Source organism: Stegostoma tigrinum, chromosome 9, assembly GCF_030684315.1.
Source record: "Stegostoma tigrinum isolate sSteTig4 chromosome 9, sSteTig4.hap1, whole genome shotgun sequence".
NCBI lineage: Eukaryota > Metazoa > Chordata > Chondrichthyes > Orectolobiformes > Stegostomatidae > Stegostoma > Stegostoma tigrinum.
The window spans coordinates 97,864,127-97,877,525 of record NC_081362.1 but is presented as its reverse complement, the minus strand read 5'-3'; the positions used below and the strand labels follow the sequence as shown (position 1 = coordinate 97,877,525).

Sequence of the window (13,399 nt, the reverse complement as noted above, 5' to 3'; positions counted from 1 at the left end):
GGGCACACCACTGATGAGGATGTACTAAACAAAGCTAAGCTGCTGTTAAATCTTTAATCAGTTACAAGGTTTTAATTGATTAATATGTATATATAAATACCTGAATTCCTTTCAAGTCATAGTCCTGAGAGAACTAAAGTTTCTATCAGTGTAAAGGAGAGGTGACATTTTCGGTCAGATAATGCATGTTAGGTGAGAGACCTTGCTTAGAATCTTGTCTTAAAATCTTAGAATTTCTGATGAAGGGTCTTGACCCGAAACGTCAGCTTTCCTGCTCCTCTGAAGCTGCTTGGCCTGCTGTGTTCATCCAGCTCTACACCGTGTTATCTCAGATTCTCCAGCATCTGCAGTTCCTACTATCTTTGTACCAGATTATCTAACCTTTCTTCACAGTTAAAAATACCCCCCATATCAGGCAATATCTTGATAAACCTTTTCTGTACCCTCTCCAAAACATCCACATTCGACAGGTAGCATGGTGTATGTTATATTTCATGTGTGGCCTAACTAAAGTTCTATAAAGTTGCAGTTTAGCTGCAAATATAAAGTTTAGTCAGGACAATTTGTAGTTCTCAAGTGCTATTAATGTCATTCAGCCTACCAAGGCACTTTACAGAAGATGTTCTCAATCCATGTGGACAGGCAGAGTTTGATCAGGGATAATCAGCATTAATTTTTCAGAGGGAGATCATGCCTACCAATTTTGATTGATTTTTTTCGAGGAGATGATCAGGTGTTTTGGTGAGGGCAGTGCAGTTGATGTAGTTCATACGGATTTCGGCAAAGCCTTTAAAAAGCACCACATGAGAGACTGATAAAGAGCATAAAAGCACATGGGATGCAGGGTATCCTGGCAAGCTGGATACAAAATTGGCTTGGTGGTAGGCGACAGAGAGTGATGGTAAAAGGCTGTTGTGTGACTGGAGGCCAGTTTCCAGTGACATAGCACAAGGATCAGTGCTGGGTCTCTTATTACTTGTGATATTCGTTAATGACAAAGGTGAGAATATGGATGGAGTGATAAGTAAGTTTTTGGCTGGGTGACTAACAATGAGGAGGAGGATCTTAGGTTAGAAGAGGATAAAGAAGGAATGATAATAGGTCAGATAGGCAGATCAATGACAGACGGAGTTTAACCTTGAAAGAGTATGAGATGATGCATTTTGGAAGAAATAGCAAGACCAGGGAGTACTCAATGATCTAGGACACTAGGAACCTCAGAGGGATAGAGGGATCTTGAGATACTTATCCACAAGTCCCTGAAGGTGTCAGGATGGGTTAATTGGGTAGTTACAATGGCAAACAGGACACTTTCCTTCATCACATGAAGCATGTTAATCCAGAGATCCAGATAATGGGACCCCGATTTGAATCCCACCACGGCAGACAGTGGAATTAGAATTCATCAGTATCTGGAAGTAAGGATCTAATGATGATCATAAATCCGTTGTTGATAGTCGGAAAAGCCCATCTAGCTCACTAATGTCTTTTAGGAAAGAAACTGCCATCCTTACCTGGCTTGGCCTACATGTGACTCCAGACCCACAGCAATGTGGTTGCCTCTGAACTATCTGGGCAATTAGGGATGGGCATTAAATGCTGCCTGTCCTGGCCAATGATGCCCACATCTGGTGAATGAATAAAGAAAAACAAAAGGGCGGGGAGGTTACATTGGGTAGACTGGAGCTGGAGTACTGTGTGCAATTCTAGTCACCACACTATAGAAAGGATTGCACTAGAGGTTGGAACGGGCATGGAGAAAATTAAACGAAAGCAGCTGTTTCCCTCAGTTGAATGATCAGTAACAAGGGAGTGATAATGGGAACTGCAGATGCTAGAGAATCCAAGATAATAAAATGTGAGGCTGGATGAACACAGCAGGCCCAGCAGCATCTCAGGAGCACAATTTTAAGATGAAAAACAAGAAGCTTAGAATGTAGGTGAGAAGAAAACCTCACAACATTTAAAAAGTAGTTGGATGAGCACTTCAAATGTCACAACATTCAAGGCCATGGGCCTAGTGCTGGAACATGGGATCTGTATAGGTTTCGTGTAGTTTTGACAGCACAGACTTGATAGGCCAAAGGGCCTCTTCTATGCTTTTGACTCTATGACTTTAAATCAAGTGCAGATAAAATTGCAGCAGCTTTGTCTCAAGCTCCAGCAAGTGTTTGGTTTCTCCAAAGGACTTGTCATTGGAGACTGATGTAAGTAAGATTTTGTGGCATTTAAGTCATGTTATTTCCCTAAACTGCAAAACTCAGGATTATGTATCACCTGTTAGGGATTCCCTGTCTCTTCACCTCCTCTCTCTCATCTCCCTCCCTCCTGCTCCCTACCCACTCTACCCCTCCCAGAACTGTACTGGCCAGGAGTTGATTATAAATGAGGAACTAAATGAGGTTTGGTGAGTGGCTGCTGATAACTACAGTTTTTTTGTCTTTGGCAGGATTTGCTCATGGAGCTGCAGTTTCTGGTGTTATAGGAGTGAAGAAGCCACAGTTTGACATTTGGGGTACAACAGTGAATTTTGCCAGTCGTATGGACAGCACTGGCATCAGTGGCAAGATACAAGTGCCAAAGGAAACCTCCAGTGTTCTTGAGACCCGTGGCTTTTCTCTCCGATACAGGGGCCAGGTTTTTATCAAGGGTATGTCTGAGACATTTGGTAAAGTTGAGACATATTTCCTGGAAGGGAGAGTCACACAGGTAGCAACACCCAGGTGGATGAGGAGGCAAAGTGCACAGCACTCCTTTTCTGTTATCCTGTCAGGATTATCCCAGAAAAGTTCGCCAGCGTGGTACCCTCTATGAGTGGATAAATGATGCAAGGACAAATCGAACACATGGTCCAAGTGCTTTGGACTCGTTGGGAATTTCAGCTTCAGGAAAGCTGCTACCAAATTTAAATACTTTCAAACTGTCATGGACAAAATAATGTTGTGAATTTATTGAGGAAAGACAATGTAAATGGTTATATATAACTGGACTGGACTGTGATTAGATAGAATGGTGCAAGACCAGGCTGTGAAAGGACACTACAGTCCTTGCATCAACAATTTTGTCATGGTACAAATGCAATGAATGGGTAAATGCTGAGAATAACATCCTCAAGAAGGTGTGAGGTTCCCACAGCATGTTCTCAATGAGGTGATGCCGGCTCAGTTCAAAGTTGGCCTGCTTGAGTTGGGGATGTGCAGCTTGGCTTCCAGTGATTAAATCCCAGAGCCAGCTGATGATACCAGCAGTGCCATTTAGCAGCGCTGGCTGAGGACTGAAGTGGGCAGAGCAGTGGTGTGGCTTGGTCACTGTCTTGCACTGTGAGCTCAGAATGTGGATGAAGTGCTGATGGAGCAGGTACCCAATGAACCACACCCTAACACAGACTGCAATCTGCACAACAGCATGTGGAAATGGGAGATTGATAGGAGAAAATAAAAATCCGAGGGAAATAAAGACTATGGGATTATATAAATGTGTTAGCAAACTATAGATGTATCAATTCATACCACAACATTTGTACCATTGTTACAATACCTGAATATAGTATACAAAGGAATATGTCTTGAATTAATGAGAATTTTATAGAGATGAGGGTTGGGATGGATATTGCTACATGGGGAGGAATAGCTGTGTTGATGATGGTTACACAGAGCATTTACATTGCAAACAATAGGTAAAACAGTCTTGGATATTAAATCAGGCTTTAAAGAAATTGGGTAATCTTGTACTGAAATCATTTTATTACAGCATTCCCATTGCCTTATCAAGAATTCGGTTGCTGTGGGTCATAGGAAGCTAAGGGCGTGACGATCAACAGTGGAGCAATTCAAATCGGGATGTACAGGAGGGCCAGAGTTGGAGAAGACTGCAAGATCTCAGGGTGCTGTACAGCTGGAGGAGGCTTAATGTAGGGGAGCCATCCTGAGGGTAAAAGGGATTGGGTAGAATGGGTGGAGAGGCAAGAGGAGGAAGAGGGAAAGAGTGCGGTACAGATATCACAGAGGGCATAGCATGGGAAGGAGTTACATCAGGAAAGTATCCTTCTGAGAAACAGTCAGCCTGTTTTACCCTGGCCCACACAGCCACTCAGCTCCAATCCAACATACTGCTACAGATTGGGAGCAATTGTTCCACAAAAAGGGCACAGCAGACATGTGGAGGCTATTTAAGGAGCAGATGTTGCGAGTGATGTATAAATTTGTTCCTCTGAGACAGGTAAGAAGGCGTAAGATTAAGGAGCCTTGGATGACAGGTAGAGAGGTGCTTCTTGTCAAAAAGAAAAAGGCAGCTTACTTAAGGTGGAGGAAGCAAGGGTCTAGCACAGCTTTAGAGGATTACAGGCTTGCTCGGAAGGAGCTCAAAAGTGGACTGAGGAGGGCCAGGAGGGGGCACGACAAAGGCTTGGCAGGAAGGATTAGGGAGAACCAGAAGGCATTTTACTCATATGTGAGGAATAAGAGAATGATCAGGGAGAAGGTAGGGCCGATCAGGGATAGCGTAGGGAACTTGTGCGTGGAGTCTGAGCAGATAGGGGAAGCCCTAATGAGTTTTTTGCTTCAGTTTTCACTAAGGAAAGGGACCTTGTTGTGAATGAGAACTTTGAGGAGCAGGAAAACAGGCTTGAACAGATCAAGATTGAAGACGTTGATGTGCTGGAAATTTTGGCAAACATTAAGATTGATAAGTCCCCAGGGCCAGACTAGATTTATCCTAGGTTGCTCCAGGAAGCAAGAAAGGAGGTTGCTTAGCCACTGGCAAAGATCTTTGCTTCCTCACTCTCCACGGGAGTCGTACCGGGGGATTGGAGGGAGGAAAATGTTGTTCCTCTTTTCAAGAAAGGGAATAGGGAAATCCCTGGAAATTACAGACCAGTCAGTCTTACGTCTGTGGTCAGCAAGGTTTTGGAAAGAATTCTGAGGGATAGGATTTATGACTATTTGGAAAAGCATAGCATGATTAAAGGGAGTCAGCATGGCTTTGTGAGGGGCAGGTCATGCCTTACAAATCTTGTTGAGTTCTTTGAGGAAGTCACGAGACAGGTTGACGAGGGTCGAGCAGTGGATGTGGTGTACATGGACTTTAGCAAGGCATTTGATCAGGTTCCCCATGGCAGGCTCATTCATAAAGTCAGGAGGTATGGGATACAGGGTGATTTGGCTGTCTGGATTCAGAATTGGTTGGCTGACAGGAGGCAGAGAGTGCTTGTAGATGGTAAGTATTCTGCCTGGAGGTCAGTGCTGAGTGGTGTCCCGCAGGGCTCTGTTCTTGGGCCTCTGCTCTTTGTAGTTTTTATAAATGACTTGGATGAGGAGCAGGTGGAGGTTGAGGGGTGGGTTAGTATGTTTGCTGATGACACAAAGGTTGGAGGTGCCGTTGATAGTATCGAGGGCTATTGCAGGCTTCAGTGAGACATTGACAGAATGCAGAGCTGGGCTGAGAAATGGCAGATGGAGTTCAACCTGGATAAATGTGAAGTGATGCATTTTGGAAGGTCGAACTTAAATGCTGAATATAGGATTAAAGGCAGGATTCTCGGCAGTGTGGAGGAACAGCGGGATCTTGGTGTTCAAGTGCATAGCTCCCTCAAAGTTGCCACCCAGGTGGATAAGGTTGTTAAGAAAGCATATGGTGTTTTGGCTTTCATTAACAGGGGGATCGAGTTTAAGAGCTGCGAGTTTATGCTGCAGCTCTACAAAACCCTGGTGAGACCACACTTGGAATATTGTGTCCAGTTCTGGTCGCCCTATTATAGGAAAGATGTGGAGGCTTTGGAGAGGGTGCAAAGGAGGTTTACCAGGATGCGGCCTGGACTGGAGAGCTTGTCTTACGAGGAGAGGTTGACTAAGCTCGGACTTTTCTCTCTGGAGAGAAGGAGGAAGAGAGGTGACCTGATCGAGGTGTACAAGGTAATGAGAGGCATTGATAGAGTCGATAGCCAGAGACTTTTCCCCAGGGCAGGATTGACTGCCACGAGGGGTCATAGTTTTAAGGAGTTAGGAGGAAGATATAGAGGAGACGTCAGACGGAGGTTCTTCACCCAGAGAGTTGTGAGCGCATGGAATAGTTTGCCAGTGGTAGTCGTGGAAGCGGAGTCATTAGTGACATTTAAGCGACTGCTGGACATGCACATGGACAGCAGTGAATTGAGGGGAATGTAGGTTAGGTTATTTTATTTTTGAATTAGGATTATTCCACGGCACAACATCGTGGGCCGAAGGGCCTGTACTGTGTTGTACTTTTCTATGTTCTATGTTCTATGTTCATCCTGAATTATGCCCTGGGACTCAACCTGCATCAGTTGTTGTGGACCATGATGCAGGTCCCTTGTTGCGGACAATGATGCAGGTCCCTTGTTGTGGACCATGATGCAGGTCCCTTGTTGTGGACCATGATGCAGGTCCCTTGTTGTGGACAATGATGCAGGTCCCTTGTTGCAGACAATGATGCAGGTCCCTTGTTGTGGACCATGATGCAGGTCCCTTGTTGTGGACAATGATGCAGGTCCCTTGTTGTGGACCATGATGCAGGTCCCTTGTTGCGGACAATGATGCAGGTCCCTTGTTGTGGACCATGATGCAGGTCCCTTGTTGTGGACCATGATGCAGGTCCCTTGTTGCGGACAATGATGCAGGTCCCTTGTTGCGGACCATGATGCAGGTCCCTTGTTGTGGACCATGATGCAGGTCCCTTGTTGCGGACAATGATGCAGGTCCCTTGTTGCGGACAATGATGCAGGTCCCTTGTTGCGGACCATGATGCAGGTCCCTTGTTGTGGACCGTGTTGCAGGTCCCTTGTTGTGGACAATGATGCAGGTCCCTTGTTGTGGACCGTGTTGCAGGTCCCTTGTTGTGGACAATGATGCAGGTCCCTTGTTGTGGACAATGATGCAGGTGCCTTGTTGTGGACCATGATGCAGGTCCCTTGTTGTGGACCGTGTTGCAGGTCCCTTGTTGTGGACAATGATGCAGGTCCCTTGTTTTGGACCATGATGCAGGTCCCTTGTTGTGGACCACGATGAAGGTCCCTTGTTGCGGATCATGCTGCAGATCCCTTGTTGTGGACAATGATGCAGGTCCCTTGTTGTGGACCACGATGAAGGTCCCTTGTTGTGGACCACGATGAAGGTCCCTTGTTGCGGATCATGCTGCAGGTCCCTTGTTGTGGACGATGATGCAGGTCCCTGTCTGCGGACCGTGTTGCAGGTCCCTGTCTGCGGACCGTGTTGCAGGTCCCTGTCTGCGGACCGTGTTGCAGGTCCCTGTCTGTGGACCGTGCTGCATCCTGAGCCTTTTTCTCCAGGTAAATGAACCCATGTTCAGGGTAATACTGAAGACAATGTTTCAAACCAGGCCTGGCTGTTAAGATGACAAAGGGTGGAACTGGATGAATGAGGGTTAGGGTTAATGGCAATGCATGTGAATATCTATGCACAGCATTAGTGTTTGATAAATTCTGACTCAAAAACCCTTCCAGACAGTGAATTCTCAACACTCTTCATCCCCTGAGTGATACCTGTTAGCATCTGAACCAGCCCAAAGACTGAATAGCAATCCATTGTAGACAATTTTATAATGCATTTTTATGATTACTAACTTGGAGAAACCACAAAGGAAATGAGCAGGATATAGTAACCAGAACATTCTGTATGATACCCATCTGAGAAAGCAGTTTAGCAATGTTCCAGTCTAATGTCAGACACAGCTGCAGCCAGTGCCATCACGTCCAATGCATGGGCCAAATTCTGGCAAGTGGGACTTTTGCAGTGAGATCATTGTTGGCTGGTGCAGATGTTTCAGTCAGTCAGGCTTGGTCCAGGGCAGAGTTTGATTTGGGGTCATCGTTTGGGTATGAGGTCTATACGTTAAAAAGAAAATGTTTCTGTCAGGCTGGAGTTGTTCGCTCATGTCACCCAGTATCCCATCGTTGACTGTTAATAGTGAATAAATCAATGGGAGCGATTGGCAAAGCCATTGGGAGTGCAGAAGGCAGCAAATGAAGCAGATGATGATCAGCTGGCCAAAATGTGGGCTGGAAAAGATGAGGGCAAGGTAGGAGTGAAAGCATTCATATCCTATTGAGGCATGAGTGGAAAGGAGTGAAATACCCAGAAAGACCCAGGATTATGCCTGGAGGTATGAGACAGTAGCTACAGGAGAAGTAAGGAATTGCTGGGAAACAGGAAACAACTTTCATGCTGCTGTATTCTATGCAGGATTAATGAAGGCAAGCATCCAATACGTCTCCCTAACCACCTTATCGACATGCCCACTACTTTTAGAAATCTTTGGGTGTGCACACCATTTTCTCTTCAATCTTCAGTACTTTCCAACATCCAACAATTCACACTGTAAATCCTTTACCTTGTTAGCTCTTCCAAAGTTATTTACCTCAATATTTTCCAAGTTGAATTCCATTTGCCACCACTCGGCCCACCTGACCAGTCAACTCATATCCTCCAGCAGTTGGAAGCTATTCACCTCACTATTTACCATGCTGCCATGGAGTGTAGTGATATTGTAACTGGGCTGATGAGCCAGAGACACAGGTAATGTTCTGCAAACCTGCATTTGAATTCCACCATGGCAGATCATGAAATTTGAATTCAGTAAAAATCTGGAATTAAGAGTCTAATTTGACCTTGTTACCACTGTTTATTGCTGAAAAAAATTATTTTACTGAGAGATAGTAGGAACTGCAGATGCTGGAGAATCTGAGATAACAAGGTGTAGAGCTGGATGGACACAGCAGGCCAAGCAGCATCTCAGGAGCAGGAAGGCTGATGTTTCGGGTCTGGACTCCTCTTTGGAAATGCACATGGCACTGGGAGCAATCCAGATATTACTACTCTCAAGCATCTACTTTTTAACCTCCTGACTAATTTCCTATATTCTCTCCTCAGAAACTTGTCCCTTTCTCTACCAATGTCATTAGTACCAATGTGTATAATGACCCTCTGGTTACTTTCCCCATTGAGCATACTGTGCACCCTCTCTGAAACATCCTTGATCCTGGCATCAGGGAGGCAACACACCATTCTAATGTCTTGTTGTCGGCTGCAGAAGTGCCTGCCTGTGCCCCTGACTAGAGAGTTCCCTATCACAATCGATCGTTTGGAACGTGACATACCCCTCCTTACAGTGGAGCCAGTCTCAGCATCAGAAACTTGGCCCTCAGTGCTACATTCCCCTGGGAGTCCATCACCTCCTACATTTTCCAAAGCAGCACGCTTATTTGAGATGGGGATAGCCACATCATACCTCTCAGGATGTTCATCTTGGTGTTTACCATTGACCAGAAACTGAACTGGACAAAATATTTTTGGCAATTTTTGTTTCATAATATCTTTTAATCACTCAAACTGTTTAATGATCCTTTGCTGGTCTTTTCACCTTTCCCCTTCAGTAAAATCTGTGCAAAAACATCTTTAGAACATAGAACATAGAACATTACAGCACAGTACAGGCCCTTCGGCCCTCGATGTTGTGCCGACCTGTCATACCGATCTCAAGCCCATCTAACCTACACTATTCCATGTACGTCCATATGCTTATCCAATGACGACTTAAATGTACCTAAAGTTGGCGAATCTACTATCGTTGCAGGCAAAGCGTTCCATTCTCTTACTACTCTCTGAGTAAAGAAACCACCTCTGACATCTGTCCTATATCTTTCACCCCTCAATTTAAAGCTATGCCCCCTCATGCTCGCCGTCACCATCCTAGGAAAAAGGCTCTCCCTATCCACCCTATCTAACCCTCTGATTATTTTATATGTTTCAATTAAGTCACCTCTCAACCTTCTTCTCTCTAATGAAAACAGCCTCAAGTCCCTCAGCCTTTCCTCGTAAGACCTTCCCTCCATACTAGGCAACATCCTAGTAAATCTCCTCTGCACCCTTTCCAAAGCTTCCACATCCCTCTTATAATGCGGTGACCAGAACTGTACGCAATACTCCAAGTACGGCCGCACCAGAATTTTGTACAGCTTCACCATAACCTCTTGTTTCCGGAACTCGATCCCTCTATTAATAAAAGCTGGTATGGAGGGAAGGTCTTATGAAGAAAGGCTGAGGGACTTGAGGCTGTTTCCATTAGAGAGAAGAAGGTTGAGAGGTGACTTAATTGAAACATCTTTGTTGACTATTTTAGTTTTATACTGGCCCTTTGAGGTATGTATGTCCACCAATCCCTTGGGATAATGGGGTAGCTCGATAAATTGGTCAAGAAACAAACCTGGGATTCTTGCCTTTATTAGAGTTTTACAGCAGGGACATTATGCTGGAACTGTCTAAAATGTTGGTTAGGTCACAGCTAGAGTATTGTGAGCAGTTCTGGAACCCACATTGTAGGAGAGGTGAGACAGCACGGAAGAGGGTGCAGAGGGGGATTTACCAGGATTGTGCCTGGGCGGGAGAGTTTGTTACAGAGAGATTAGATAGGGGTTGTTTTCCTTAGAGCCGAGGAGACTGAGGGGGGACATGATTAAGATGTATGAGGTTGTGAGAAACATAGAAATGGGACACAGGAAGGACCTAATTCCCTTGTGGAGCAATCAGTGATCAGGGGCACAGATTTAAGGGAAGGGACAAGGGATTTAGAGGCGATGTGAGGAACAATATTTTGCCACAGGGTGGTGGTAATGTGGAACTTACTGGGGTTGTGGAGGCAGAAATCCTCATTTAATCAATATTTAGATGTCAAGGCATACAAATCTTTGGAGCAAATGCTGGAAATTGGATTAGAATAGTTGCTTCTTTTATCACGATCAAATAGTCAATGGGCCTTTTTCTAAGCTGTAGAACACTTTGATTCTGTGACTCTGTGACTCTGCAAGGCACAAGTCAGGAGTGTGATGGAATATTCCCCACTTGTCTGGATGAGTGCACACCCACAACACTGCAGAAGCTTGAAACCATCCGGGACAAAGCAGCCGCTTGATTGGCACCACATCCACAAACATCCCACTCCTTCTACCACCGACGCTCAGTAGCAGCAGTGTGTACTATCTACAAGATGCACTGCAGAAACTCAACAAACATCCTCAGACAGCACCTTTCAAACCCATGACCACTTCCATCTCGAAGGACAAGGCAACAGATACATGGGAACACCACCTCTTCCAAGTTGCTCACCATCCTGACTTGGTTAATATATTGCTGTTCCTTCAATGTCGCTGTGTCAAATCCTGGAATTCCCCCGCTAATGACATTGTGGTTCAACCCACAGCAGGTGGACTGCAGCAGTTCAAGAATACAGCTCACCCCCACCTTCTCAAAGGGGCAACTAGCTGTGAGTCCCATAGATTCACTACACTCTGAATAAAAAGATTCCTCATTTCAGTTCTAAATTATTGTCCCTTCATGCTGTGCCCTCGGGTCCTAGTACCTTTTACTAGTGGAGACAGCTTCTGCATATCCTATCTGTCCAGGTTGTAGTGATTGTAACGAGGTCAGCCAAATCAACCTTGTAGAATATGAGTTCCCTGATTGGGGCACTTAACCTGGTCCAATTAGGGAACCCTGCCTGACAGATGCAAACAAGAGGGTCAGACACCCTGTTCACTCCGAAAGCTGGCTCTGATAAAGCCAGACCAATATTAAGTCCTATATATGTGCAAATAAAAGGTGATCTGATTCTGGGAGACTGGTTTTTGTGAAGTTATTTCAGTGGTGATGAGAGACAAAAATAGGCTCCTGAATAAATTTGCTCACAACAGTCGCCTTTGAGTTGGATAAACATTTCTGGTATCATGCTGTTACTTGGGAAGTTACTTGGCTTGTCTGATCCTGCCGTTGAAGACTTTCTCCAGTATGTAGAAGAAAGAGTAAAATTCCTCCACTAAAAATGCAGAGTTACAATGTGTACTTTCTACCATAAGGGAGCAGAAATGGAGCAATATGGTTTTTAATGTCTTCTGAGCAAATGACATTGGGACAAATGAAAAGAAATAAGTAATTCTCCTGACAACTTGCGGACCTGCAGCTTTTTCAGTTATTAGGATACTAATGTTTCCTAAGGCCCCAGATATTAAACATTTTTGAGAGTTGACGGATTTAATTAAGGCATATTAGAGCCCAAGCTGCCTCTAATTCTGAGACACCATCAATTTCACTCTGCAGTTCAAGAACTAGTGGAACCTGTGTCAGGATTTTTAACTAGATTAAGATGACTGGAAGAGGAATGTGACTTTGGGCTGTTGAGAGACCGTTTGGCACGTGGAGGATTGATGATATAAAAGCGGCTACTAGCTGAAGCCCAACTGGACCTTCAAAAGGCGCCACAACTGGTTTCTACATTAGAAAATGCAGCAAATGGAGCGGCTGAGCTGCAGGGTATTCTGACGCAAGTGGACACCTCATCAGGCCGACTGAGCTTGGGGAACACCAATCAAGTGAAAGCAGTTGCATAGCCTCATTCAGGACATATCCTGAACACAGGTACTCTAGGTCAGCCCACAGCAAAACCCCAAAACAAAGCCAAGCCTTGGCCAAATTGTTAAAAGTTTCTTTGGAATCCAGGCCAGTAAGCCATTGTAGAAGCTGCTACAATGTGGACTTGAGATGGTAAAGGAGTCTAACGAGACCTAAATAGAGTAAGAGAACTCAAAAGGCCGGTATCCAGGAGAGTGCTCATCCTGGGAAGTCCACCTATGTCCAGTTTGGAACAGTTAAATTGCTCAGCAACATCCAAACCAGAACCAATAAAAATAAACAAGATAACAAGGTGTGGAGCTGGATGTACGCAGCAGGCCAAGCAGCCTCTTAGGAGCAGGAAGGCTGACATTTCAGGCCTAGACCCTTCATCAGAATCTCTGAACCAATAAAAATAAAGGTCTGATTAAATGGTCACCTGGTTCTAATGGATGTCGACACTGGTTGTGGCTGTATCAGTGATTACAGAACCAGAATTTAACAAAACACACTCTGCACTCAAGCCCTTGTCCGGACTGAGAACCTGTACCAGGCAGCCTGTACTGGTTAAGGGTACAATTTCAGTTCCAGTCTCTTAGGAGATGCAGCTGGTTCAGTCACCACTGATTGTATTATAAGGCTCAGGCCTAAGCTAGATGGGGTGGAATTGGTTGAGAATGATTGATTCACCTGGATTAGCTCAATATTTTTGATTAGAAAATGGATGCCTGAATGAAGTCTTAATTAAATACACGGCAGTTTTTCAGGAAGGTTGAGGGACTATCAAATGAGCCAAGGTCCCTTTACATATTGACCAGGAAGCAAATTCAGGATTCTGCAAGGCCCAGCCAGTGCCAAAAGTAGAGGCAGAAATCAGGAGGCCAGAAAGTGAAGGAATAATCAAACCAGTCCAGTTTGCGGAACGGGCAACACCGGTCATGCTGATAGTGAAGCCCAATGGGTTGGTATGTCTTTGTGGAGATTTT

At 44.9% G+C, this 13,399-nt stretch overlaps 1 protein-coding gene across 1 annotated transcript in view; it reads left to right on the top strand.

Moving 5' to 3' along the window:
* Positions 1-3,798, top strand: part of LOC125455212 (adenylate cyclase type 8-like) — a 163,959-nt gene extending 160,161 nt beyond the window's left edge. Inside the window, exon 18 of the mRNA XM_048536930.2 lies at positions 2,450-3,798. Within this exon, the coding sequence (XP_048392887.1) occupies positions 2,450-2,814 (365 nt within the window). The 3' untranslated portion in view covers positions 2,815-3,798. The remainder of the gene's footprint in view (positions 1-2,449) is intronic.
* The last annotated feature ends 9,601 nt before the right edge of the window (positions 3,799-13,399 follow it).